The sequence below is a fragment of the Abramis brama genome (genome assembly GCF_963993115.1).
Source record: "Abramis brama genome assembly, chromosome: 1".
Taxonomy (NCBI): domain Eukaryota; kingdom Metazoa; phylum Chordata; class Actinopteri; order Cypriniformes; family Leuciscidae; genus Abramis; species Abramis brama.
The window spans coordinates 35,694,355-35,718,372 of record NC_139963.1 but is presented as its reverse complement, the minus strand read 5'-3'; the positions used below and the strand labels follow the sequence as shown (position 1 = coordinate 35,718,372).

The 24,018-nt window shown below is 37.9% G+C and overlaps 3 protein-coding genes across 4 annotated transcripts; 2 read left to right on the top strand and 1 right to left on the bottom strand.

Moving 5' to 3' along the window:
- Positions 1-118: 118 nt before the first annotated feature.
- shmt1 (serine hydroxymethyltransferase 1 (soluble)) lies at positions 119-9,684 on the top strand. Its single transcript, XM_084129772.1, has 12 exons — positions 119-257; positions 1,025-1,123; positions 1,319-1,464; positions 2,481-2,596; positions 2,707-2,867; positions 3,991-4,072; positions 6,788-7,000; positions 7,724-7,840; positions 8,662-8,784; positions 8,897-9,013; positions 9,159-9,269; positions 9,360-9,684. The coding sequence occupies exons 2-12, from the start codon at positions 1,037-1,039 to the stop codon at positions 9,530-9,532; spliced, it is 1,446 nt and encodes a 481-aa protein (XP_083985898.1). The 5' UTR covers positions 119-257; positions 1,025-1,036; the 3' UTR covers positions 9,533-9,684.
- Positions 9,685-9,782: 98 nt separating this feature from the next.
- smcr8a (Smith-Magenis syndrome chromosome region, candidate 8a) lies at positions 9,783-14,726 on the bottom strand. Of its 2 annotated transcripts, XM_084129755.1 has the most exons (3): positions 12,172-14,447; positions 11,831-12,015; positions 11,547-11,708 (listed from the first exon to the last, which is right to left on the bottom strand). In XM_084129755.1, exons 1-3 carry the CDS (start codon positions 14,313-14,315, stop codon positions 11,692-11,694), a joined length of 2,346 nt encoding a protein of 781 aa, XP_083985881.1. In that variant the 5' UTR covers positions 14,316-14,447; the 3' UTR covers positions 11,547-11,691. The 2 variants fall into 2 exon arrangements, with proteins under 2 accessions (XP_083985880.1, XP_083985881.1); XM_084129754.1 differs by having other exon boundaries at positions 9,783-12,015; positions 12,172-14,726.
- Positions 14,727-14,870: 144 nt separating this feature from the next.
- top3a (DNA topoisomerase III alpha) lies at positions 14,871-23,744 on the top strand. Its single transcript, XM_084129747.1, has 19 exons — positions 14,871-15,494; positions 15,623-15,682; positions 15,775-15,848; positions 15,934-16,009; positions 16,085-16,193; positions 16,575-16,718; positions 16,802-16,972; positions 17,066-17,169; positions 17,337-17,411; positions 18,167-18,249; positions 18,498-18,705; positions 19,358-19,543; positions 19,632-19,761; positions 19,857-19,970; positions 20,091-20,256; positions 20,365-20,511; positions 20,627-20,749; positions 21,707-22,440; positions 23,135-23,744. The coding sequence occupies exons 1-19, from the start codon at positions 15,324-15,326 to the stop codon at positions 23,287-23,289; spliced, it is 3,030 nt and encodes a 1,009-aa protein (XP_083985873.1). The 5' UTR covers positions 14,871-15,323; the 3' UTR covers positions 23,290-23,744.
- Positions 23,745-24,018: the final 274 nt, after the last annotated feature.

Genomic DNA, 24,018 nt, shown 5'->3' with positions numbered 1-24,018 from the left:
TAAGCCTTAAAAAATAGCATTTGTGAAGTCTAAGTTATTCAAATGTAAGATCTGAACAAAGGAGTATCAATGCAGAAAATTTGCTCCCTGAACCACGCCAGTCGTTAGTGGGCGGGGCAGGACGTGATCGACTAGCCACGCCCCGCAGCGTGATCATTGGTCTCCAAATTTCGCGGACTTTGACACGAGGAAACCTAAAAGAACATTTACATTCACTAAAAGTAATTCGGAACGAAGCATTCATCACGTTTGTTAAGGTAAGTGGAAGAACATTCCCACTGTATATTACTAGATATGTTCAAAGTTTAGGTAACGTGAAGCAGAGTTGTGATTAAGTGGATCAAATCAAAACCCTGTGACTCTGCATGTGCTCCACATTCTTGGCCGATTAATGTTAATGTCTAACGGTTGTGCAGATAACGTTATGTGCATAAATAGCGCTTACATTAGAGCTATGTGCAAAGAATCGCATCGTTTCAGTTTTTATTAGTAAACGTTTCCATCACTCACTTGCTATGTATTATTTTAGCTACAGGATGTATTTCGCGGGAAAAAATGTAACCCTAAAGGCAGTAGTTCCGGTTTGTGTGTCACACTAGCTGCGAATGTCATTTTGTTTTAACGTTACCCCTAAAGTTATTGACAAGACATGGAAAAACTGTTTCGTAAGCGTGCTCCGCGCTGGCAGCTGCAGTTGCATCATTTGATTGACAGCTGAGCACTGTTATTTTAGTACTAGATACTACTGTTATGGTATTTATTCATATATTTTCAGTTTTCATTTAAAAAAAAAATCTTTTTCTATTTAACTTATTTCACTTTGTTTGAGTAATTTTAGTACTTTAAGTTAAAAAAGTTTTTTTTAACTAATTTGCATTTGGACGAAGAATACCCTGCTTTAAAGTTTAAGAACTCAAACTTAAGTACATTAATGCTTCCGTTATAAATAACGTATCCCAGTGTATACAGTATGTTTTGCATATGGGAGTCTTCTCACATGTAACAATAACATAATTTCCTCTAGAGGTAATCAACTATGGCTCAGCTCAACGGCCATAATAATAAAACATGGGAATCTCATAACAAGATGATGCTGGAGCCTCTCAGCACAAATGATCCTGAGGTAAGTGTGTGATTATACAAACATGATTATTTTGAAAGCATGCAGTGTACCATGAATGATATTGTGAAATGTGTCTCTTAGACTAGGATCTGCCCCGTGACTGACAGCTGTTGCACATCTGTGCTTGAGTCAATTAAAACAACTTGTGTCATTGCTTATCTGTTTATCGCATTGATAGATTACTGTTTGCACCAGGTGTTTGACATAATAAAGAAGGAGAAGCGGCGGCAGACATATGGATTAGAGCTCATTGCCTCTGAGAACTTCACGAGTCGAGCTGTTTTGGAGGCTCTTGGCTCCTGCATGAACAACAAGTACTCTGAGGGCTATCCTGGTCAGAGGTGACTATTGTGCAGTGGAATTTGTATGTACTGTTTAATTACAATTTAACAGAGGTGGACAGTAACAAAGTACATTTACTTTTTAAGTATCTGTACTTTACTTGAGTATTATTTTCTCCGGAAACTTTTTACTTTAACTTCACTACATTTGAAAGACAAATATCGTACTTTTTACTCCACTACAATTCTGTCAAGGTCCTTGAGTAGAAAGTAGTAACATCAGTCAGGGGATGATTTTGGTTGCAGGGGTTGCATTTTGGTTGGAAATGAAAGTCGGGTTGACGTCTGAACCTGACGTTGGATTGACGTCAGCATCCGACGTTGGAATTTGTTTGGAATGTCTGTCCAACGTTGGAGATTAATGTCAATCTGACGTTGGATTCTGACATCAACCTGATTTTCATTTTTTCACCGTTGGGTTTGGTCTCCTAAATGCAAATTTTGTCATTGTTTTGGAGCACACTAGCTTATAGATAACAGTAAGGCTAACATATTAATACTAAAAGCCAAAAAACTTTAAATAGGGCACTATTTGAGGGAACAGCCATTTGGGTGTCTGAAACCATTGTGGATGTTATTGAGTGCACTCATTCAATCTCACATTCAATCCCACTACTGGAACTGTGCTCTAGAAATAAATTTGATATTGATATGAGGGTAGCCATAGATTCAGAGGCATAAAACTGTATTACATACAACAATGCAACAATAATAAAACCATGCATTGACATTTACTTTTCACTTTTGATACTTAAGTACTTTTAAAAACAAGTACTTCTATACTTTTACTTAAGTAAAAAATCAGTCTTTACAACTTTTACTTGTAACGGAATAATATTTGACCAGTAGTATCTGTACTTTCACTCAAGTAAGGAAGTTGTGTACTGTGTCCACCTCTGCAATTTAAGGTTGTTTTTGTAATGAGAATAAGATTAATATTATTTCGTTTACACTTAGCACTTACATATTGAAAAATGGGCTTGTGTTAAATGCCAAATTTTGTTTAATGTTATAAGATATTATGGAGGCACGGAGCATGTTGATGAATTGGAGCGTTTGTGTCAGGCAAGAGCTCTCAAGGTCTACGGCCTCGACCCGGATAAATGGGGAGTGAATGTTCAACCGTACTCTGGTAGGCTTGTTTCTGTGTCTGGACTGTTGGTGCTGGAAGAGATGATGTAACATATGAAACATTAACTCAAGTGCACATTGTTCAATATTTTGTATATTTTTTTTCCTCAGGGTCACCTGCGAACTTTGCCGTATACACAGCCATAGTGGAACCTCATGGGCGGATCATGGGGCTTGATCTTCCTGATGGCGGCCACCTCACCCATGGCTTCATGACTGACAAGAAGAAAATCTCAGCCACATCTATTTTCTTTGAGTCTATGCCTTATAAGGTAACCTTGTGATTAGAATCAACATTGTAGTGAACTCTTTATTTAGTGTTAAGTTCAACATTTACTAAGACATTATTAAAATCAAAGGTTGTTTCTGTTAATATTGTTTAATAGAAGTGAACTAACAATGAATGTATTTTTATTAACTAATGGTAACAAATATGAATAAATACTCTTACTGTATTTCTAATAGCAAATTTTAGTTAATGCATTAACTAACATTAAAGGATTAGTTCACTTTCAAATAAAAATTTCCTGATAATTTACTCACCCCCATGTCATCCAAGATGTCCATGTCTTTCTTTCTTCAGTCGAAAAGAAATTAAGGTTTTTGAGGAAAACATTCCAGGATTTTTCTCCATATAATGGACTTCAATGGCAACCAACGTTTTGACGGTCCAAATGTCAGTCTCAATGCAGCTTCAAAGGTTCGACACGGTCCCAGTCGAGAAATAAGGTCTTATCTAGCGAAACGATCGGCCATTTTCTAAAAATAAATTACAAATAACATACTTTTTAACCACAAATGCCCATGTTGTACCATCTTTGAGATGCGCAACATGACATCGTTAAACATCCAGGATATGCACACGTAAGGACCATTTTAAACAATGAATTGAGACAAATATATATTAACGTGTCATTCAATATACTTTGAATGGTCCTCCTACTCCAAACTTGTAAACACTGGGTCGGTACTTCCGACTATGTCACGTGTGACCTTTCCAACATGATGACGTAATGCGTGGCGCATCTCAGAGATAGTACAAGATGAGCATTTGTGGTTAAAAAGTATATAATTTAAAAATTTTTTTGAAAATGGCCGATCGTTTCGCTAGATAAGGCCCTTATTTCTCAGCTGGGATCGTGTCGAGCCTTTGAAGCTGCATTGAGACTGACATTTGAACCTTCAAACCGTTGGTTGCCATTGAACTCCATTATGTGGAGAAAAATCTTGGAATGTTTTCCTCAAAAACCTTAATTTCTTTTCAACTAAAGAAAGACATGGACATCTTTGATGACATGGGGGTGAGTAAATTATCAGGAAATATTTATTTGAAAGTGAACTACTCCTTTAAGTATTGGGACCTCATTGTAAAGTGTTACCATTTTTTCCCCCCAGGTAAATCCAGAAACTGAATATATTGATTATGACAGACTTGAGGAAAATGCTCGCCTCTTCCACCCAAGACTAATCATTGCAGGTCAGCATAATTAATTTCTTAGGAAATCTAAGGAATTTCTGAACTACAGGATGTAAAGTATTCATAATTTTAGATTAAAAAAACAAACAAAATTTAAATCTAATTTTTTTTTAGATTTAAAAAAAACAAAAAAAACCCAAACTTTTTATCTTTGAGAGTTGAGATTTTATTAGATGTATATATTTTCCAAATTCCTTTTTTGTGATTTCTTATGTGTCATTTTTTTATACATCTTTGTTCAACTAAATAATGTGAAAAAACAATACATCATGCAAAAATAATTGCAAAAAAAAAAAAAAAAACTACATTAACAGGTTTTCTGAATATTCCCTCTTTTTCTGCTATTAGTAAGATAAACAATTAGCTCTGCCCAAATTCACATCATTGGTTAAGCCAGTGTTGCTGGTTGGGACAGTGTATTTTAAAGGCTACCTATTATTCAAAATCCACTTTTTGGACATGCATGTGATTGTGTGAACACAATCACTCTACAGTGATAAAAATCCACCCTCACCTTTTTTTTAAAATCCCCATTAAACTAAAGCAGTCTCATTAGACATGTCGTTTTGAATCTCTGAGCAGTGTGACATCATACTGCTCAGGCCCCGCCCACGGCCGCTGACCGTCAGTCCTGCGTTACCATAGTTTCCGCCCTCAGTGAGTTGTACACTACCCGCCATTTTCTCCGCGTTCGAGCAGCTGTAGCGACAACAAATGTCCCGTAAGCAATCCTGGTGTTCTGTTGTCAGTAGGATGTAAGAGTTAACATAAGAGTCTTTTTTCTCTCAACATCTGAGCCACTGAGGACACAGTGAATTAGTTTTATTTGTTAAGGTAATGTGGCCCAAAATATACCTAAATTCGTTTATGTCTGCGCAAATCTTCTCACTCCGGACTGCTTTGTGAACGAGGGGCAATACAAGGCAGGCTTTGTTAAAAAGTTGTTACTCGAGGATAGGGCTGTGCCGGTAAACAACCGCAGCACCGCGGTGTTTGTGAATGCTGTTTTACATGAATATTATGGCACGAGTGGAGCACAAAGCTTTGTTTACAAAAGAAATAATAGGTTAGGAATTAAATGTTACATCGCAGCCATGGAAACATTTGGATTCATGACGAATGAGAGAGTTGTGCGTGAGCCCATAAATTTAAGCTTTGTCAGCTTTGTATTCTGGTTTGCGATCTGGTCACCCGATTATCAGCGAATTTAACAATATTCCATTAGTTATTCCACTGGACATGGAATCTCTTGTTTCTTTTCCCAAATCTTCACTCACATCTCACCCATTTTCGAAGGGGTTTGTAAACATTTCTTCCCTGGTTCGCTTTTAATTAGGTCTATTATATTCGCATTCTTTACTGTGGTGAAGTAGAAAAAACGTTGTAGGACAGATAGCCTACCTTTTAACTTGCATGTCAAATTCTTTTTAACACAGTTTGTGCTTGTTATTAGACATGGTAAGGCGCGTCAAGTTTATTTGTAAACCGCGTTTCACACACGCGGGTGATTTTAGTTTTGCTTTCTCTGGCAGCGTAAAATCAAATATAGCCTTAATGCCTTGCCCTTGTCCAACAAGTAGAAAACATGAAGATATCAGAAAAAAGATCGATGGTCTCTTTCCTGCTCGTGTCCCACATCCCTCTCAAAGCACAGAGCGGTAGGCTATATGACACGTCTTTGTGTGGAAATATAAAACGAATGTTTTTTTTTAAATATTTAACTTTATTTAAGTTACCATTATTTACTGATATTTATTTCAATGCTTTACAGGCTTTAGTGTGTTGTTTCTTTGACGGAATTGCTCAAATAAACACGCATGTCTGTTACGAAATGGATGTTTGAGCCTCGTTTGTTTTTTATTTATTTTATTTCAAAACAACCCTCCCAAACCACCGCGCCACTGCCAGTCTACTCAAGGATGGATCAGTTCCAACCGTTCGTGATCCAGCTTATAGTCTCCAGAGCGATACTGGTCACGGCAGTAATGAAAGCTAGAGCACGCACTTTATTACAGTTCATAGAGGTTTTACGGATATAAAGTTTATATCAGCATATACTAACGTCACGGATAGTTCCTATAGTGCTGGTTTAGACCCTACTCTGAAGTAGGAGCTAAATTAGTTCCTCCAAAAGGAGTTCCTAGAACTAAAATCGTTCCTAGTTCCTGCAGTGCGAACATGCCAAAAACCGGGAACTTCCGCCAATAGTTCTAGGAACTATGAAAACGTTCCTCCAGTGCGAAAGCCCCTAAAAACGGCATGTTTTTGCTCACCCCCAAAAAGTGGCAATTTTACAATGCTATAAAAAATGTGTGGCATTTTGAGCTAAAATTTCTGTAAGCTCATCTAAATCGGTCCAATGGCGGTTTCCAATGGCGGAAGGTCTCTGCGCGTTACTGTCTTTCCTTTCATGCAACACAACAAGATTAAATGAAAAACATTTTCTCATATGTATTACCTCGTTATTTCATCTGACTCCATAAATGAAAAAGGTTTTAATGATATCTGAGCATCATTAGAGCCTCCTTCTCAGGAGAGCCTTTTGCTTTTTCGCGGGATAGCCCAGACTTGCTGGGACCCGCCTTACACTTCACATACACACTCTGGGGACATCAGAGCCTTATTTTACATCTTGTAAAAAGTAGCATAATAGGTGCCCTTTAACATTGAAAGAAATGACAAACATCACCTTTAACATTTCTGTGTATCATTAAGGAACCAGCTGCTATTCCCGTAACCTGGACTACAGTCGGCTGAGGAAGATCGCAGATGAGAATGGAGCGTATCTTCTGTCAGACATGGCTCACATCAGTGGTCTAGTGGCAGCAGGAGTCGTTCCATCTCCGTTTGAATACAGTGATGTTGTGACCACCACGACCCATAAGACCCTGAGGGGCTGCAGGGCAGGAGTCATTTTCTTTAGGAAGGGTGAGTTCAGTGTGAACTGACCTGTCACACTAAATCTAGGCCCTTGACAGCAGCGCCTTGATCAGTGTTGGGGAAAGTTACTTTTAAAATTAATGCGTTACAATATTGTGTTACTCCCTAAAAAAGTGACTAATTGCATTACTTGGTTACTTTTGCGCTACTTTCTTCCACCTGGGCTGGGCATGTTTGTTCGTTTTTTAATAACAAAAAAAGTTTAAATTTTTTTGGCAAATGTAAAGTCCCTTCACACCAGTGAACTGAATAAGTCTCAGGATGAAGGAAATGCAAATTCACACCTGTACGATTAATAAAGTGAGATTAAATGCATAAAGTATATGGATTATTTGTTATATTATGATTATTATTATTATTATTATTATTATTATTATAGGTTTGCGTAATATATTCTTAGTTTCACTGTTTTTATTCATTTTGAAGAATACGGAAAACAATAACCATCATGTTCACACACCGCTCACAACACCTCTGCACTTACTCCTGATTTCTCTCAACATGGGGACAAGAGAGATGTCAGTTAATAAATGGGAAAACAAAGTAACTCGCTCGTTACTTATTTTAAAAAGTAACTCTGATATTTGCTGCAAATTGAAAAGAAATGCATTACTTTACTACTTGGGGAAATAATTGGTCTGATAGTGATCCATAACTTGCGTGACTGGAAATGCGTAACCCCAACACTGATCACAATACACTCTATTTCAGGAGTTCGTAGTGTTGATGCAAAGACAGGCAAGGAGACCCTGTACAACCTGGAGAGTCTGATTAACCAGGCTGTGTTTCCTGGACTGCAGGGTGGCCCTCACAACCATGCCATTGCAGGTAAGAGCTGATGTCCTCCATGTCTTTAATATAAAGGTTAGATAAGTTTGCATCTACACTAGGGATGTTTATGATTAATCGAAGACCTATTAATTGACATTTGATTAAGCTTGCCGTTTAATTTAGTTCAGTAACCAGATGCTGAAAACACCGTCTATACATAGTTATCTGATGTTAGATGCACAAGTATTTCTCTATATACTATAAGGATTACAATCACGGCAAACACCATGATAACACCACTTGACAAAAAGCACCATTCATGTGTTGGCCTCCCTGTATCACCCCAATCAACAGTCATGTCAGTGCTTGCCAGGAGGGCATGTAGGAACTGGTACACTGTAATCTTACAATGACCAGTGTAGTGGTATGGTATGCACTGGATTCATCCGGAGTTATTACTTGACTTCAATTCCCAAATTCAACTAAATTCGTACTATGTACAAACTATGTTCACACTTAATACATAAATATATTAAAATATAGTAAATTAGATTTTGAAGTCTTGTTTAATTAAATTAAACAGTAAATATGCATTCATTTGTATAAATTAAATAATTATTTAATGTTGATTAATGTTATCAGTCAAAAAATTACTAATTAAACTAAGACAATTATTAATATTCCTCAAAATGGGCATCCTTAATCTGAGTTCAGATTTCGTTTTCTGTACCGAACATGTGCTTTGGTCAAATTGAACGTTAAATATTTATTAATTATATATAAACTACGATAATTACATTTTATAATAATGGATTATTCATATTTTTTGAAAATTCTTAATCTGATTTCAGATTTTTATTTATTTATGTGATGCGCAGGGGTTGCTGTTGCTTTGAAGCAGGCTCTGACTCCAGAGTTCAAGAACTACCAATTGCAAGTTCTGGCAAATTGCAGGGCTTTAGCAGCCACCCTAATGGAAAAGGGCTACAAAGTTGTTACAGGTAAGCTTCTTAAGGATTTAGATAATAGCTAAATGAAACCATTGGCTGATAGTGATAGAGATTGGATACAGAAGGGCAACTGTGTTCCCTTTATCTTTCATTTTAAATTTAGGCGGCTCAGATAATCATCTCATCTTGGTTGATTTACGTTCAAATGGAACTGATGGAGGACGGGCAGAGAAAGTGCTGGAGGCTTGTGCCATTGCCTGCAACAAGAACACCTGCCCAGGTGCCTTACAAGTGCTCCATTAATAATACCTGTATAATTGCCCAATCTTTTACAGTCTTTTTAGACATGTTTTTGGATGTTTTACTACAACAAAACAACCTAATCAGTTTTTCCACTTATCCCTCTCCCAAACTCCATTTTGAAGGTGATAAAAGTGCCTTGCGCCCAAGCGGCCTTCGTTTAGGATCTCCTGCTCTTACATCTCGTGGATTATTGGAGGACGATTTCCGTAAGGTTGCTGAGTTCATTCACCAGGGTGAGTTTGTTTTAAGCAATGATATAATATTAAAGGATATGGTACAAACTTTTAACCTACCTCAGACAATGATTGTGTATCTGCTCTTAGGCATTGAGTTGACATTGGAGATCCAAAGAAACATGAATCCTAAAGCAACTCTGAAGGAGTATAAAGAGGAACTGGCACAAAATGAGAAGTACCAATTGAAAATAAAAGAAATCCGAAAGGAAGTCGAAGACTTTTCTGGAAAGTTCCCAATGCCTGGGTTGCCGGAGTTATAATTACTGTCTTTCTGACATTTTGGTCTTCCCAAAATAAAGATTTCTTTTGATTTGACGGGCACAGAGGCTTGAAACCGATCAACAGAGAAAAAATATCCAACTGGCACAATAGATTTGTACATGCAATGCAAATAAAGCCTGTGAACATGTGACTACTGGACCTGTGTCTTGTTTATTAAGTATAAAATGTACTTTTCACTGTTACTATTTACCCTAATAAGTTTACATGTGTAAGTCATTACAAATTCAGAATGAGACAAATCATGTGCCTTTAATTACATAATAAAGGAAAGTATAGTTTTGCTAAATACACAAACTGTTACAAGGTAGGTATAATACCATTTGATAAAGATGTGATGCACATGGCTAAATCAGAAATAATTTAATGAGATTGAAGGCAGAGTAATTTCACAGTGGGCAGCAACTTGAAGCACACAGATGACCTTCAATTTACTCGACTTTAACATCCAAATATTTTAGCATGAAGATGACGCCTTACCCCAGACAAGCTCACAATACTGTCTTAAAATAGATTTGCGAAAAGTAGCAACAAAACTGCATGAATAAGAGAGTTACAGCAAACAAGACTTGTTCAAAATCAGTAAAAATAAATAACCTTAAAAGATAATGTGTGTATAATGGTATGGCTTGTTCTCAATTTACATTCAACAGACTCTGCAATTAAATGCTGAAAATCGTTACAAAGGCCAATAATTACTGGGTAGCCAAAATAACTTGATATTAAGACACACTTGTGATGAAACAGCGGTGGCAGTTCAGGTCTGTATTTCTGGACTACAACTGCGTTCATGCAGTAGTGGGAATAACAGTTACAGACAACGTATTGGCAACAACCACCATTTTCGTTCTTTTCACAACACCACAACAGACATTAGAATGAAGTGCCACTTCATCCTCACAGTTACTCATGCTGACGTTGCTTGCACACAACTTGGACAACAATTTATATCCATTTTAAATATATCTAGAAAGGCTGAAGAGTAACACGTGAGAAACAATGGAAGTGTTCATAAATGCCCCCCTCATTGTTACATATTTGTGTTCTTCAAACATGCAGAAGATTGTGTAACAGTTCTCCACGATGTGACATTTTACATGCAGTACATTCATTCACCTTATCACATAATTATGTTTAAACACAAAGGGCAGTTGGCTCAGTTTTTGTTTGTCTAACAATGTCTGTAACCTTTGTATTTAAAAAAAAATCCCCTCAGATTTTATGTCCACTAGACAGGGCAGAAAAAAGGAGCAAATTTGCATGTCTTTCTTATGTTAATAATCAATTAGCGCATTATATTTTGCACGCTCAGAATGCAAGAATCGAAAAGCTAATAAAGGACCAATCCATGAATTAGCATCAAATTTTTCTTCTAATTTAAATGCATATAATGCTATGTTAGTGCATTTTATTGAGGCTGTTGGTCAATGGTAAACAGCATACTGAGAAGAACATGTATTGTAAAATACACTTCTGATGCCACTTTAGTTGGTTCCATTAAAATTATGCTTGTGATTTACATGCTTGCAACAGTCTCATTGCTTATTAAGGTTAAAATACATTAATGATTAAACAGGCTACCAGGACCAGATTAATTAAATCGTGATTATAGACTCTCCTGCTGTTGTTCCTGTGTAGCTATAACTGTTAATGAAAACAAGCCTGTAACTACACGTTTCATACGGCCTCTTTCAAAACAGGTCTACTTTTGCTTGGACAACGGTGAAATCTTGCTGAAAATTGATTTTATTACAGAGCTTCTGTAAGGTCTTCAGTCCACATGAGGAACCCATTTTCTCCATTTTACGGAAAATGGTTTGGCAATAGATTTAAATATGCAACCTTTACACTAAACAAATAGACACATTCTGTAACACCGGACTGCTTCCTGGAATGCCACGAGAATACACACACACACACACACACACACACACACACAAAAGTGATTACATTCAAATAATACATTTGGTCTCCTGATCTTAACCGGGTTTAATGGTGAACAGATAATAGACACATTCAGATTTTGTACAAATAGCTGGTGGTGTAATTAAAACAAAAAGGCTGCTTGACCCACTTCGAGGACCCCTGAACGTAATGTTGCTTGATGAGCTCACTCAGGTACTGGACGATTTTACTCTCCTCAACGGTGTAGCCAAGCTGCAACAAGAAATTAGTCCTGCGTGACTTTACCGAGCCCTGGTCGTTGATGTCCATGGGAAGATGAATGTGATGGCAGAATGTGTAAAGGAAGGCCTTGGCTGTAAGCTGAGTCAACATACCCTGAACATGGAGAAAGTATGTGCTGCCACGCTTGATCTGAGTCCTGTGGTCCGCCAAATGGTTAATTAGTGTTCCTCTGTATGGTGGACACCGGAGGGTCTTGTTGTCACAATCCAAAATGCTTATGTAACGGCTGTATCGATTCAAAGAGTGGAGGATGCTGGATCCAGCCGGGGAGGCAGCTCTGGGGAAAAAAAGAAGAAGGAAATGTCAAAACTCTGTACACAGCACTTTTGGTCACTGATTTAAAGCATTGCAAGCTAAAAAAAATATTTTGACCACTATTAAGAAACTGATACGGAGTTATTGATTGACTACATGTCAAATTTTCTCAACATACCTCTGCAATCCAATAAGTTTCCACCTCTGCAAGTCGGTAAGCTGAAATGGCGTCGAAAGCCACGGTTGGACGGTTTCACCATACTTGCCGAGATTGGGCACGAAAACGAACAAAGCATTGACCAGCTTCCTCACCATGCCCTCGTCCACCCCCAAAATAACAAGCGTTCGGCCACTCAGAAGGCAGAAAATGGCTTGCTGAGCAAATGGATATTGCCTGATGAATCGAAGCGCGCTGTGACCAGCTTTCTTCTTCTGCTTTAGTGTCACCGCACTGCCGTAAGTGAACGGAGACACTGCTCGGTCAGAATTGGTGGAGGCGCTCATGTAGCTCGTACTATCAGATGCATCTTCGATATTAATTTTTGCCACATCCTCTGAGAGAACGCAAGTGTTTAGTTCGGAAAAAGTCAGTCCCATGTTGGGGCTCTCTGCGAGGGCTGACTCTTCCAGAATGTAGTTTCCCTGTAAGGCAGTATCTCCCTGAAAAAGAGACAGGGGTTCTTGGTTCACCACAGTGTCGCCACAACACTCCTGAGCGAGCTCAGGTAAAGGCTCCTCAAAAACAAAACTGTCCTGTCCAATACAGCAGGATGCATCCATCGGGACTAGATTCCCGTCGGATGACCTACGTGGGACAGCAACAGAATGGGATGCATTTTCAAATGAGGACGCAATGGATACCTTGCACTTTCTTTCAAGGCCATCAAAGTAATTTGCCTGTAGACTGGAAGGAGGACTAACACCTCCAAGAGCCTCAACGCTCTTGTCGCTACTGAAACTCCCTTTGGTCTCTGTGTCTGCGGCTTCAGAGGTTTCCTGTGTGATGTCAGATGTACTGGATTCAGGAGGCCCTTCCATAGACTCCACACCTGGCTTAATGTGATCTACATCTATGCAGGTGGTGTAGGATTCGAGACTCAGCGGCTCACCAGATAAGTGCAGAATGGGGACTGTTGGGATGTTGGAAGTGAAACTGAAGTTCTTTGAGGTTCCTTCGTCCTCCCAGTCACATTCAGCTTCGAAGAGAAAACTAGTAACTCTCTGTTTGCTCAGAAGAGCCCTGTCGATCTGGCTGGTGTAAATCGAGCACAGATCTCCTCGGAACGACTTCTCGATTACATTTAGTTGCTCTAGAGTTTGGTGATAAAAGTTGGAGTCGCAGAGCTCTTCCAACGTTTTCAAGCGTTTATCAAAGCACTTCGCAGATTTGGCCTTGATGAGCTGAGGCGTGTAAGAGGACTTTCTACCATCGCTTTCAGATTCTACAGTCTTCTCTGCAACTTCAGAATGATTACCATTTAGTGTATCATCTGATACACTTGTGTCAGCCTGTTTTTCTGTCTTGCATTCTACAAAATCCATATCTCTCTTTTTCCTGGAAGGATAAGATGTGATTTGCCTCAGTAGATCTTTGTGTTCATAGATAGACTTCTCCATATTTGCTAATTCATTCGCCTTCTCAATAGCTTGTGTGGAATAACAGCCATTGTTCATTTTCTGCATCTCTGCCTCTTTGTGCAGCACCGATCTGGTGTACTCCAAGTCTTTCAGTTTCTTTTCCAGTTCATTTGCAAAAGCTTTCCGGTTTCCTGATTTGACAATTTCTGAAGCCTTGCAAAACTCGGATGACAGCTCTTGGAACTGCTGCATGATTTTCCTCTCGTCTGCGGAAATGTAGGCCATGCAAAACGGCCGTACGAATCCACGAGCCTCCAAGTCATACAGCGTCAGATGATGGACGTAGGCAAAAGCCCCTTCCTTGGAATCACCTAGGACAACTTTTGAGTCCTCCACAAAATTTAGCTTTGGGTAGTTACTGCCAGGAGGATGTCCGGCAAAAGATGCCTGGTAGTCCACAGACATGATGCGTAGTGAGAAGTAGTTAAGGTCAAATGTCCCGCACACTTTGGGGTCATTGGGAATGGTGAGTAAAGGCTGTGGACCAACCTGTTCTGAAAATTCAGAGATGAGTATGAAATCTTTCGAGAATTTCGCAAATGATGTCTTCGTCCATGGATTTGCATTGGCAGTATGAGTAAACAAAGGCACAGAAAACTCCTCTGGAAGTGACAATGGATCCAAGAATGACTCCCCAAAGTCATCTTCTTTGGTAAAAGCCACCACATCTGGTGAGCCAATCATGTTCTCTGAGTATATAAAGAGACATCAGCAGAAATATCCTTCAATGCTCATTATCTCCATCAATGAAGACACAATATTAACAAAGACATCGTTTTGAAAACACAAATCATCAATATGTTGTGCACTGAGGACTCCCTCTCTGCAGCGGGGCTGGTTGGTCCACTGAGCCAGATCACGATCTGCTATGCATGAGCTTGAAGACGATGCTGTCCAGCCTGACAGACCTTTGGCGTCACCTGCCATAAATCTGAAACATCTGTCAACGCCGCCGCTTATATAAACCTATTTATAACCGGCCATCTATATAGTACTTCGAAGCGAAAACACCACTGTTGCAGTACAATCCAGCTGCTCAATAAACTGACATCCTCTGAAAGCAGCCATATTTAAACGATCGTAACCTTCCCACGTGACCGTCATGATAAGGAAGTAAGTGGATGTGTTTCAAAACCTAGTGAGCTGCCTAGCTAGACAGCATTGTGGAGGTTCCCAGCCAGCGGACTCGAAAAGCGCTTATAGTGCCCAATATGCTGCCTAGGTACTAACTAGGTTTTTGACACACAGACAGGGCATTTGTTGTGACGAGCTTTGTAGTTGTTCGAGGGGAGACATTTGATTATTCGTGTCGTATGACAAGACTCGTTCTTATATGTCTGGAAATATTTATTTTTTAATTTAATAAAATTGTTCTAAATTATTTATTTATTTATTTAGCTAGTTAATGACATTTCGGTGGGGAAATACACAATACAGCCATACGGCATTCTAACACATTGCTTTACGGTATTTTTACGACAATTCTCGTCAGGCGCCAGAGTTGATTCATCTGCTGTGTTCACACATTATACTTTTACAGATGTATTTTCAAAACTTTGAGTTTACACTGATGTATTTTTTCTCAGTTATCTTATAGTTGTCAGTGTTTTACTATGCTAGTTAGCAAGCAAGCTGCCGTTAATGTGCTGTAATGTCGAGTGCACTGTGATCATGCGCTGCTAGATCACAGTTATGAACCTTTTGCATAGATCTCTAAAAGTGACAATTCACAGTCAACTTTATAGGCAGATATCTGTAAACATGATAAGACGCACTCAGATTAAGAAAGTGCTTTGTGTTGCGGAGAAAAACGACGCTGCTAAGGGCATAGCAGAAATTATGTCAAATGGGAGATCGAGAAGAGTGAGTGATGACTGTTGTACAAGTTATCTTGATCTGTAATGTCAAATCTGATTGTTATCATCAAAAGAGTTGTTACTTTTATTTGTTAGGATGGTCGTCGTTGTTAATGAACCTGGTTTTCTTTACAGAGAGAAGGCTACTCTGTCTACAACAAAATATATGAGTATGAATACAACCTGTTTGGCCAAGTAAGTACTTTTTCTGTTTTATCACAGAAAAATATATATATTGTAATACATATAGTCTTTATGTGCTGATCATGGTGTTTATTTCTTCACAGAATGTAACTGTAAACATGACATCAGTATCAGGGCATCTCTTGGGTCTCGAATTCAAAGCTCCTTTTCAGAAATGGTAATGTATAGCTTTAATATAATAATAACTAACCTAATAACTAACTATAGTTTATTCAAACTTTATTATGTGATCTGTTTCACAGGCACAGTTGTAATCCTGTCCTGTTGTTTGATGCTGAGGTGGAAAAGTACTGCCCTGAAAACTTTACACCGATCAAGGTACTAATTTCCATTCCTTCCCTTTAGAATATGAGCTCGTATGTTATATTAAAACAATGTATTTACATTATCCAGAGGACTTTGGAGAAAGAGGTAAGACAGTGTCAAGCTCTGGTCATTTGGACTGACTGTGACCGGGAAGGAGAGAATATCGGCTTTGAGATCATTAATGTCTGCAAAGCGGGTAAGTTTAGTGAATCATGTACTGGTGCTGTATATTTCTTACAACTTTTCAAAGTCGGCATGAAACAGAAGTCGTGATAGTCTTTTCTTCCTTATCGTGACGTACATCCAAATAAGAATAAATGTAGGTTGGATGGTTGTGGTTTGCTATTGCTGTGATGTCATGTGAGTGACAGGTTGTCCCGCCCTCACGCCAGTAAACATGTAATCTGTGAAGAGATTTATTATTTGATTAAAGATTACGAGGGCACATGAAAAAAAAAAAAAAATAATATTGTACACAGAATCATGGATAAATCATAATAAATACTGCTATAAAAGTAAGAATAAACTATTTTGATTTCACAGTGACTTTACCCTCCTGTGAAATCTTTCAATGTAGTGAAGCCAAACATTCAGGTCTTCCGTGCACGGTTCTCTGAGATCACCCCAAACTCCATAAGAAGAGCCTGTGAGACCCTCACTGAGCCGAATATCAACATCAGTGATGCTGTGGATGTGAGACAGGAGCTTGATCTCCGCATCGGTAGGTGTTTTAAAATATCAGAGAACATTATCACAAGCTACAAAATTGAATGTTTTCATCTTATGTACATTATGTTCCTTCAGGGGCATCGTTTACCAGGTTCCAGACATTACGCTTGCAGAAGATATTCCCAGGATCTCTCTCCGATCAGCTCATCAGTTACGGCAGCTGTCAGTTCCCAACCCTTGGCTTTGTTGTAGAGCGGTTTAAAGCAATTCAAGCCTTCGTCGCTGAAACTTTCTTTAAAATCAAAGGTACTCTTATTTTTTAATTGACACAGTTCACATGTAATATTGATGAACGAAATGCGTCATTTGCTTTCTCACATACACTTTATTGCCTGTTAGTTGTCCATGAGCCTAACGAAGAGGAATCGGTAGAATTCAGCTGGAAAAGACATCGTCTTTTCAATCACACAGCGTGCCTTGTGCTGTATCAGATGTGCATGGAGGTCTGTGCTTCTATTTAATTTCTTAAAAAGGATTTTTAAATGCATAGCAACAATATAGCTTTTTAATTTTTTCTTCATTGAAATAATGCATTACACATATGTAAGATGTGTTGGTCATTATTCTGTCATCATAAGTTTCCTGTGCTTGGCTTTAATCTTTTCTTTAGGATCCCATGGCGAAAGTGATATCTGTAACAAGTAAACCAAAAAGCAAATGGCGACCTTTACCCCTTGACACTGTGGTGAGTAATTGAGAACTGGACATTCTGGACAAAAGAATGTGGACACACACATGACCATTCAAAAGTTTATAGATAACAGAAATACAGTAAAAGAAAATGTTGTGAATTATTATTACAATTTAAAATAACTTTTTAAAATTTTAATCTATATTAAAATGTAATTTATTCCTGAATTTTCAGCATCATTACTCCAGTCTTCAGTGTCACATGATCCTTCAGAAATCATTCTGATATGATGATTTGCTGCTCAAGAAACATTTATTATTATAATCAATTTGGTTATTTTTGTGGAAAACGTGATGCATTTTTCAGGATACTTCAATGAATAGAAAGTTAAAAAGAACAGCATTTATTTGGAATAGAAATCTTTTTGTAACATTATAAATATTACTGTCACTTTTTTTATCAATTTATTGCTTCCTTTATGCATCTAAATATTTATTTCCTTTAATATAATCTTCGTTAATATTTATTTCCTTTAATATATATCTTTAATATAATAAACGATCGTGTACTTTTTGTTATACAGTTACAGACAAGTTGATGAATATTAACAAATTTGACTTTTACAACAATGTACACAATTGTCATCAGCTACTAAAGTTTTTTTCAAAGTGCAATTTCTTGAGTGACTTGTGCCCAAAATGATCCACAAATTAGTAGTCCTGTTGCATGAGTTAAGTGCAATTAATAACTGAATGATAGAGATTAAAAATGTAGCATATATGATAATGTCTACTTATTTTTTTGGTTAGGAACTTGAAAAACTGTCTTCAAGAAAACTGAGGATAAGTGCCAAAGAAACCATGAAAACCGCAGAAAAGCTGTACACTCAAGGGTATGTTATTGGTTAGTTCATCCATCCATATGTCTGTGGTCTACTGCAGTGTTTTCCACCTACCAGCATGTTTTCAATGTCTCCCTATTCAACAACACACTAAAAAGCTGAGTTGAAGCAGGTGTTTTAATTAGTGAGACATCTAAAACATTCTGGTTGGTGGGTCCCGAGGACTGGGTTTGAGAAACACTGGTCTACAGCATGTCTGTTGTGGTCCTTCACAAATCAGCCTGTCTGTTTCCTTCCAGATTTATCAGTTATCCTCGCACTGAGACCAACATGTTTCCTCAGAACCTGAACCTTACCCTGCTGGTTGAGCAACAGACACAAGATAATGAATGGGGAAATTTTGCTCAGCGCATTTTGGAAAGCGGTGGGCCCACACCTCGAAATGGAAACAAATCAGATCAGGCCCATCCCCCCATTCACCCCACCAAATACACCAACAGTTTACAGGTGAGCAACCCACATGTACAGGTGTACCCACTCCACCTCAAAACGCGATTGATTTTCAATCCTTTGACGCATACGATCACACCGGTGTGATTAGAATGTTCAATAGCAACAACTGCTAAATTCAAATGTGTTTTTTGTGTTTTGCTGAACCAGAGACGGACACGCTCAGTGCTTTTCATATCACAACTTTTCAGTGTTTTCAAACACATTATGCTTATTTTTGGTTTCAGACATAAATTAAATACTCATAAGTACTAGCAAAAAATATATATTTATAGTTTGTTAAATACATACTGATGTCTATGGAAGCCGCAATCAACAATCCATTCAAATATAATTTGACGACATGTTTTATTCATATCAGATAAGCATTGTTTTGCAAACTATAAAGTTTACTCTATTCTTCTCTCAGTTCGCCGTCAACTTTTATGTATTTCAGGAGAAGTGGATGTAAATCCGACTGATCCGATTCTCTGAATGGCAGTGCATACTAACATGGCGACACCCATTGCGCGTTATATATGATCATTATAAAGGTTTTTAAGCAACGAAACGTTGTTAGACCTCTCTGTTAGAACCGTCATATCTGCAGCTGCAATTAGCTAGAAATGTACACAATGGCAATGTTGAATTATTTTTCTTTTTTTTGAAGGGTAATGAAAAGCGGCTGTATGAGTTCATTGTACGTCACTTCCTGGCCTGTTGCTCCAAAGATGCTCAGGGTCAAGAGGTGACGGTTGAAATTGAAATAGCTGAAGAGAGATTCTCTGCTAGTGGATTGACGATCATTGCGCGCAATTATCTGGAAGTGTACCCTTATGACAAGTGGTACAACAAGGTGATTACTACTCAAAGCATAACACATTTTATAGCTGAACATATTGAGTTTTTTTTTTTTTTTATGCCTTTTTTTTTTTTTTGCACAGGTAATTCCATTATATAGGCCTGACACCACGTTCCAGCCCACAGCGATTGAGATGGTGGAAGGACAGACCAGTCCACCACAGCTTCTGACAGAGGCCGATTTGATATCGCTCATGGAGAAGCATGGCATTGGTACTGAAACATATCGGTCAAGTTTTGAACCTTAAATAATATATTTGACATCACTGTTGAAAAAGAGTGGCACTCAGCTTGAGTTGCTGTTGCAGGTACCGATGCAACACATGCTGAACACATCGAGACCATAAAGAGTCGCATGTACGTGGGGCTGACGGCTGACCAGAGGTTCCTTCCTGGAGAGCTCGGCATGGGTCTTGTTGAAGGTAACGAAATTAGCATATTAGTGGATGCATGCAAAACTAAATTAGGAACCTTTAAAATAGCATAACAGAGGCAGTTCAATCTCTCTGATTGGTGTGAAATTGAGTGTCGCATCGTTTCAGGGTATAACTCCATGGGGTATGAAATGTCTAAACCAGACCTGAGAGCGGAGCTGGAGGCGGATCTTAAACTTGTGTCAGAGGGCCAGAAGGACAAAGCTTCTGTCCTCAGTTATCATATCGCAAAATACAAGGCTGTTTTTATTGAATCCGTGAGGAAGGCGAAGAAGTGAGTCTGAATGCAGCATTTCACCCCATTTCAATCTCAGTTACACTGCAAATTATATTTCTACATACAAATTTGGATTGAGTGTAATTGTTGTCATATTGCGTGCAGATTGGACGAAGCCTTGTCCAATTATCTGGGCCCGGCTCAGCAGATGACTGAAGAGGAACAAGGAGAGATGGAGATGCCATTACCAGTGCGAAAGTGTCCTCAGTGTAACTGTGACATGGTGCTAAAGAGGAAGAAAGACAGCACAGGGTGAGACAACATCATGGGATAATCTAACAGTTTGGGTTTTCAGGTTGAATCTGAAATGGGAAATGTTGTTTGTTTACTCCTTTTCTGATCGTCCTTTTTATATCACTCTGTGCAGGATGTTTCTTTCATGTGTGGGATATCCAGCTTGTAAAACAGCCGTGTGGTTTCCAGACACAGTTCTGGAGGTCAGCAGAGACGAGAGCATCTGTGCGACGTGCCGTCCACATCCGGTCCATATGTAAGGAATGTGGTTATTATGCTGCTTTGTAATCATTTTAATATTGCAGAGCAGTTACACTACCTTCAAAAGTTTGGGGTCAGTAAAAAAAGAAAAGAAATGCGTATCATTACATAAGATAAACACATTTATTATAATACTTAGATTACTTTTATTAAGCAAGATCACATTAAATTCATCAAAAATGACAGTTAAGACGTATAATTTTACAAAAGATTTCTATTTAAAATACATGCAGTTCTTTTGAACTTTCTACATTTTATCCTGAATAAAATGTATCATGGTTTCCACAAAAATATTAAGCAGTAATATACAGAATAAATTCAGCTTTGACATCACAGGAATAAATTACATTTAAAAAAAATTCAAGTAGAAAACTGTTATTTTAAATTGTAATAATATTTCACAATATAACTGTTTTTATCAGATTTTTGGTCAAATAAATGCAGCCTTGGTGAGCAAATTCAAAACATCAAAAACTCGTACTGACCTCAAAGTTTTGCACAGTAGTGTATTTTGGGTAAAATTTTTACAAGAAGGTTTTATATGTTTACTTTATTTCATGCGATAGCTTATATGAAATAACCAGTCATACCTTTACAGCATTTAATTAATATTAATTTCTATCTATATTAAAACATGTCAAGTTGTGTATATTAACAGTTTTTAACAATTTCTGTGAACAGACATGTATTGACAACAAACAATATACTTATAAATTAACATTAACCTTCATTACTAAATTATGTAAAAATGGTTGTTACTTGTTTGTTCACGATTCATACGGCATTAACCAAACTTAAGAAAATGAACCTTATTTTAAAGTGTTACTGTTTGTGTGTGTGGAAATTCGTGCTAATTAACCATGGACAATAAGACCAGTACCATGTATTAAGAACATTAATAATGTTTATTTTTTACTACTGACTCTCGTTTTATTCATAACATTTTTGACAGGCTGAAGTTTAAATTCAAGAGAGGAAGTTTGCCACCTATGATGCCCCTTGAATTTGTTGGCTGCATTGGAGGATGTGATGAGACTCTCAGAGAGGTCTTGAACTTAAAATATCTCAGAGGAGGAGGAGAAGGAGATTCTGGCTCTCGGCCTAATAACAGATCTGGGTCAAATCAGCATCATGCACCTCGAACCAACTCAGCACCTCTGTCCAGGGTGGAGAACGTGAGACCTCCTGCACCCAGACCCCGAGCCGACAGCAACCGCCCCCCAGCCAGTCTGCCGCCTCCTCGGGCAGCACAACCACCAGCTTCAGCCCAGGGCGGTGCCATTGTGTGTAACTGTGGTCAGGATGCCATTCTTCTCACTGTACGCAAAGAGGGTCCCAACCAAGGCCGTCAGTTTTACAAGTGTAACACAGGGGATTGTAAATTCTTCCTGTGGGCTGACCAGCCGACTGAGCAGGGAGCGCCCGAAGGAAACAGAGGCCCCCTGAGTCAGAATTTTCAACCTTCCAGGCCCTCAAATGGCTTTGGGAACATGCCTCAGCAGAGGCAAAACAACAGAGGATCTGGAGGTGATGAAGGTGAAACCATGTGCAACTGTAATGAGCCTGCAGTTACCAGGACTGTCATGAAAGATGGGCCAAACAAGGGCCGAATGTTCCACACCTGTGGGAAACCACGTGATCAGCAGTGTGGGTTCTTCCTGTGGGCAAATGAAAATGTGGCTCCAGGTATAACACCAGTCTATCATGCTTTTAATCTGAAAATACTGTATATACATAGGCAAAATATAATTGGAATATCTTGAACAAGATCATTCTTACATAGACTGTCATTCGATAGTTTAGGGTCAGTGTGATTAAAAAAACAAAAAAACAAGGAAATTTATATTTTTATTCTGCAAAGACATCCAATTGATCAAAAGTAGCAGTTACTAAACATTTCTATAATGTTCAATCCACAATAATGTTAATCAGCACAACTTTTCAACATTGATAATGATAAGAAGAACTGTTCCTTGAGCAGCAAATCATCATCAAAGATTTCCGAAGGATCATGTGACACTGAAGACTGGAGTAATGATGCTGAAAATTCAGCTTTGATCACAGGAATAAATTACATTATTTTTACACTATTTTTTATATACACTATTTTTGATCAAATAAATGTAGCTTTGGTGAGCATAAGAGACTTTCAAAAACATTAAACAATCTTACCAACCCCAAACTTTTGAACAGTATTTTACTTAAACATCCCAGTAAACTCCTAATCAGGTGTGACATATTTTGTCATTTGCTTGGTTTCTCTCTTTCTCGGGTTGCCTTTGATTGTTTTGTATTGTGCTACATTTCATTTGGGAATAATTTCTTCAATATTGTCTTTTGTTGTTCATAATTCATTTACCTTTCCTCTCATTTTTTTCAGCCACAGGTTTTTCTGGAGGAAATGATGGTAAATATCCTGGGAACAAAAAGGCCAGCACTACGTCAAACAAGCCTCCCACAGCCAAAAGACCAAGAACCTGTGGAATATGTCATGAGCCGGGTCATACCCGGGTCACCTGTCCTCAGGGCCAGTAAAAAAAGAGTTCCTGCAATTTTTGTAAAATACAAAATACATATGTAAATTAAATTAATGTTGACTGATGTATAATTAAAGCATTTTTTATGTATACATAATAAATTGTATTGTGTAAAATAAAGTTTTTTAAAGTAAAACATTATTTTCGTGCATAGTCATGTATTTTTAATGAATAAAATGTTTACATGACCTACAATATTGTTACACAGTCATCTTTTTATTTAAATTTATATATATGTTCATGTATAAAGGGCAAATTTATACTATAAAAATGCATTACGAATGTGTAAAATATTATTTGGAATATTCATTTTCTACATTGTTACATTTAAAAAAAATTCTACTCACTATAGTTCTGTACTGTTAAATGTATTTTATGCTCATTTTAATATTTTTTTTATTATGTAGTTATTTAAATAAAGTGTTATTAATCATGCTTTTATTCATTTAAATCAAAAAAAAAAAAAATGCAGCAATTCATTATTTTTTTCCACTGTTTTCTTTAAACTTTTCCACTGACCCCCAAGCACTGGGACTCCCAGGACTCAGGACCCCAGTTTGAAAACCACTCTGCTAAATGCATACATGTAAATGCAGTATGGACTCTGTAGTACAATATACTACTCCAGACCTCCAAAAAAAACGAAAAAAATACCACAAATGACCTGAACAACTGGGAATGTTGTGATGGGCCGTATATGTTTCTCACACGTTCTGTAAATGGCACT

Bases quoted from the DNA above. Each gene is read 5' to 3' on its own strand.
- smcr8a (XM_084129754.1), bottom strand. From the start codon at position 14,315: ATGATTGGCTCACCAGATGTGGTGGCTTTTACCAAAGAAGATGACTTT. The intron at 12,016-12,171 runs GTATGTTGAGAA...TTTTTTCCCCAG, and splicing joins AAACTTATTGGATTGCAGAG to AGCTGCCTCCCCGGCTGGAT.
- top3a (XM_084129747.1), top strand. From the start codon at position 15,324: ATGAACCTTTTGCATAGATCTCTAAAAGTGACAATTCACAGTCAACTT. The intron at 15,495-15,622 runs GTGAGTGATGAC...TTTTCTTTACAG, and splicing joins CAAATGGGAGATCGAGAAGA to AGAGAAGGCTACTCTGTCTA. The intron at 15,683-15,774 runs GTAAGTACTTTT...ATTTCTTCACAG, and splicing joins AATACAACCTGTTTGGCCAA to AATGTAACTGTAAACATGAC.
- shmt1 (XM_084129772.1), top strand. From the start codon at position 1,037: ATGGCTCAGCTCAACGGCCATAATAATAAAACATGGGAATCTCATAAC. The intron at 2,597-2,706 runs GTAGGCTTGTTT...TTTTTTCCTCAG, and splicing joins GAATGTTCAACCGTACTCTG to GGTCACCTGCGAACTTTGCC. The intron at 8,785-8,896 runs GTAAGCTTCTTA...TTTTAAATTTAG, and splicing joins GGGCTACAAAGTTGTTACAG to GCGGCTCAGATAATCATCTC.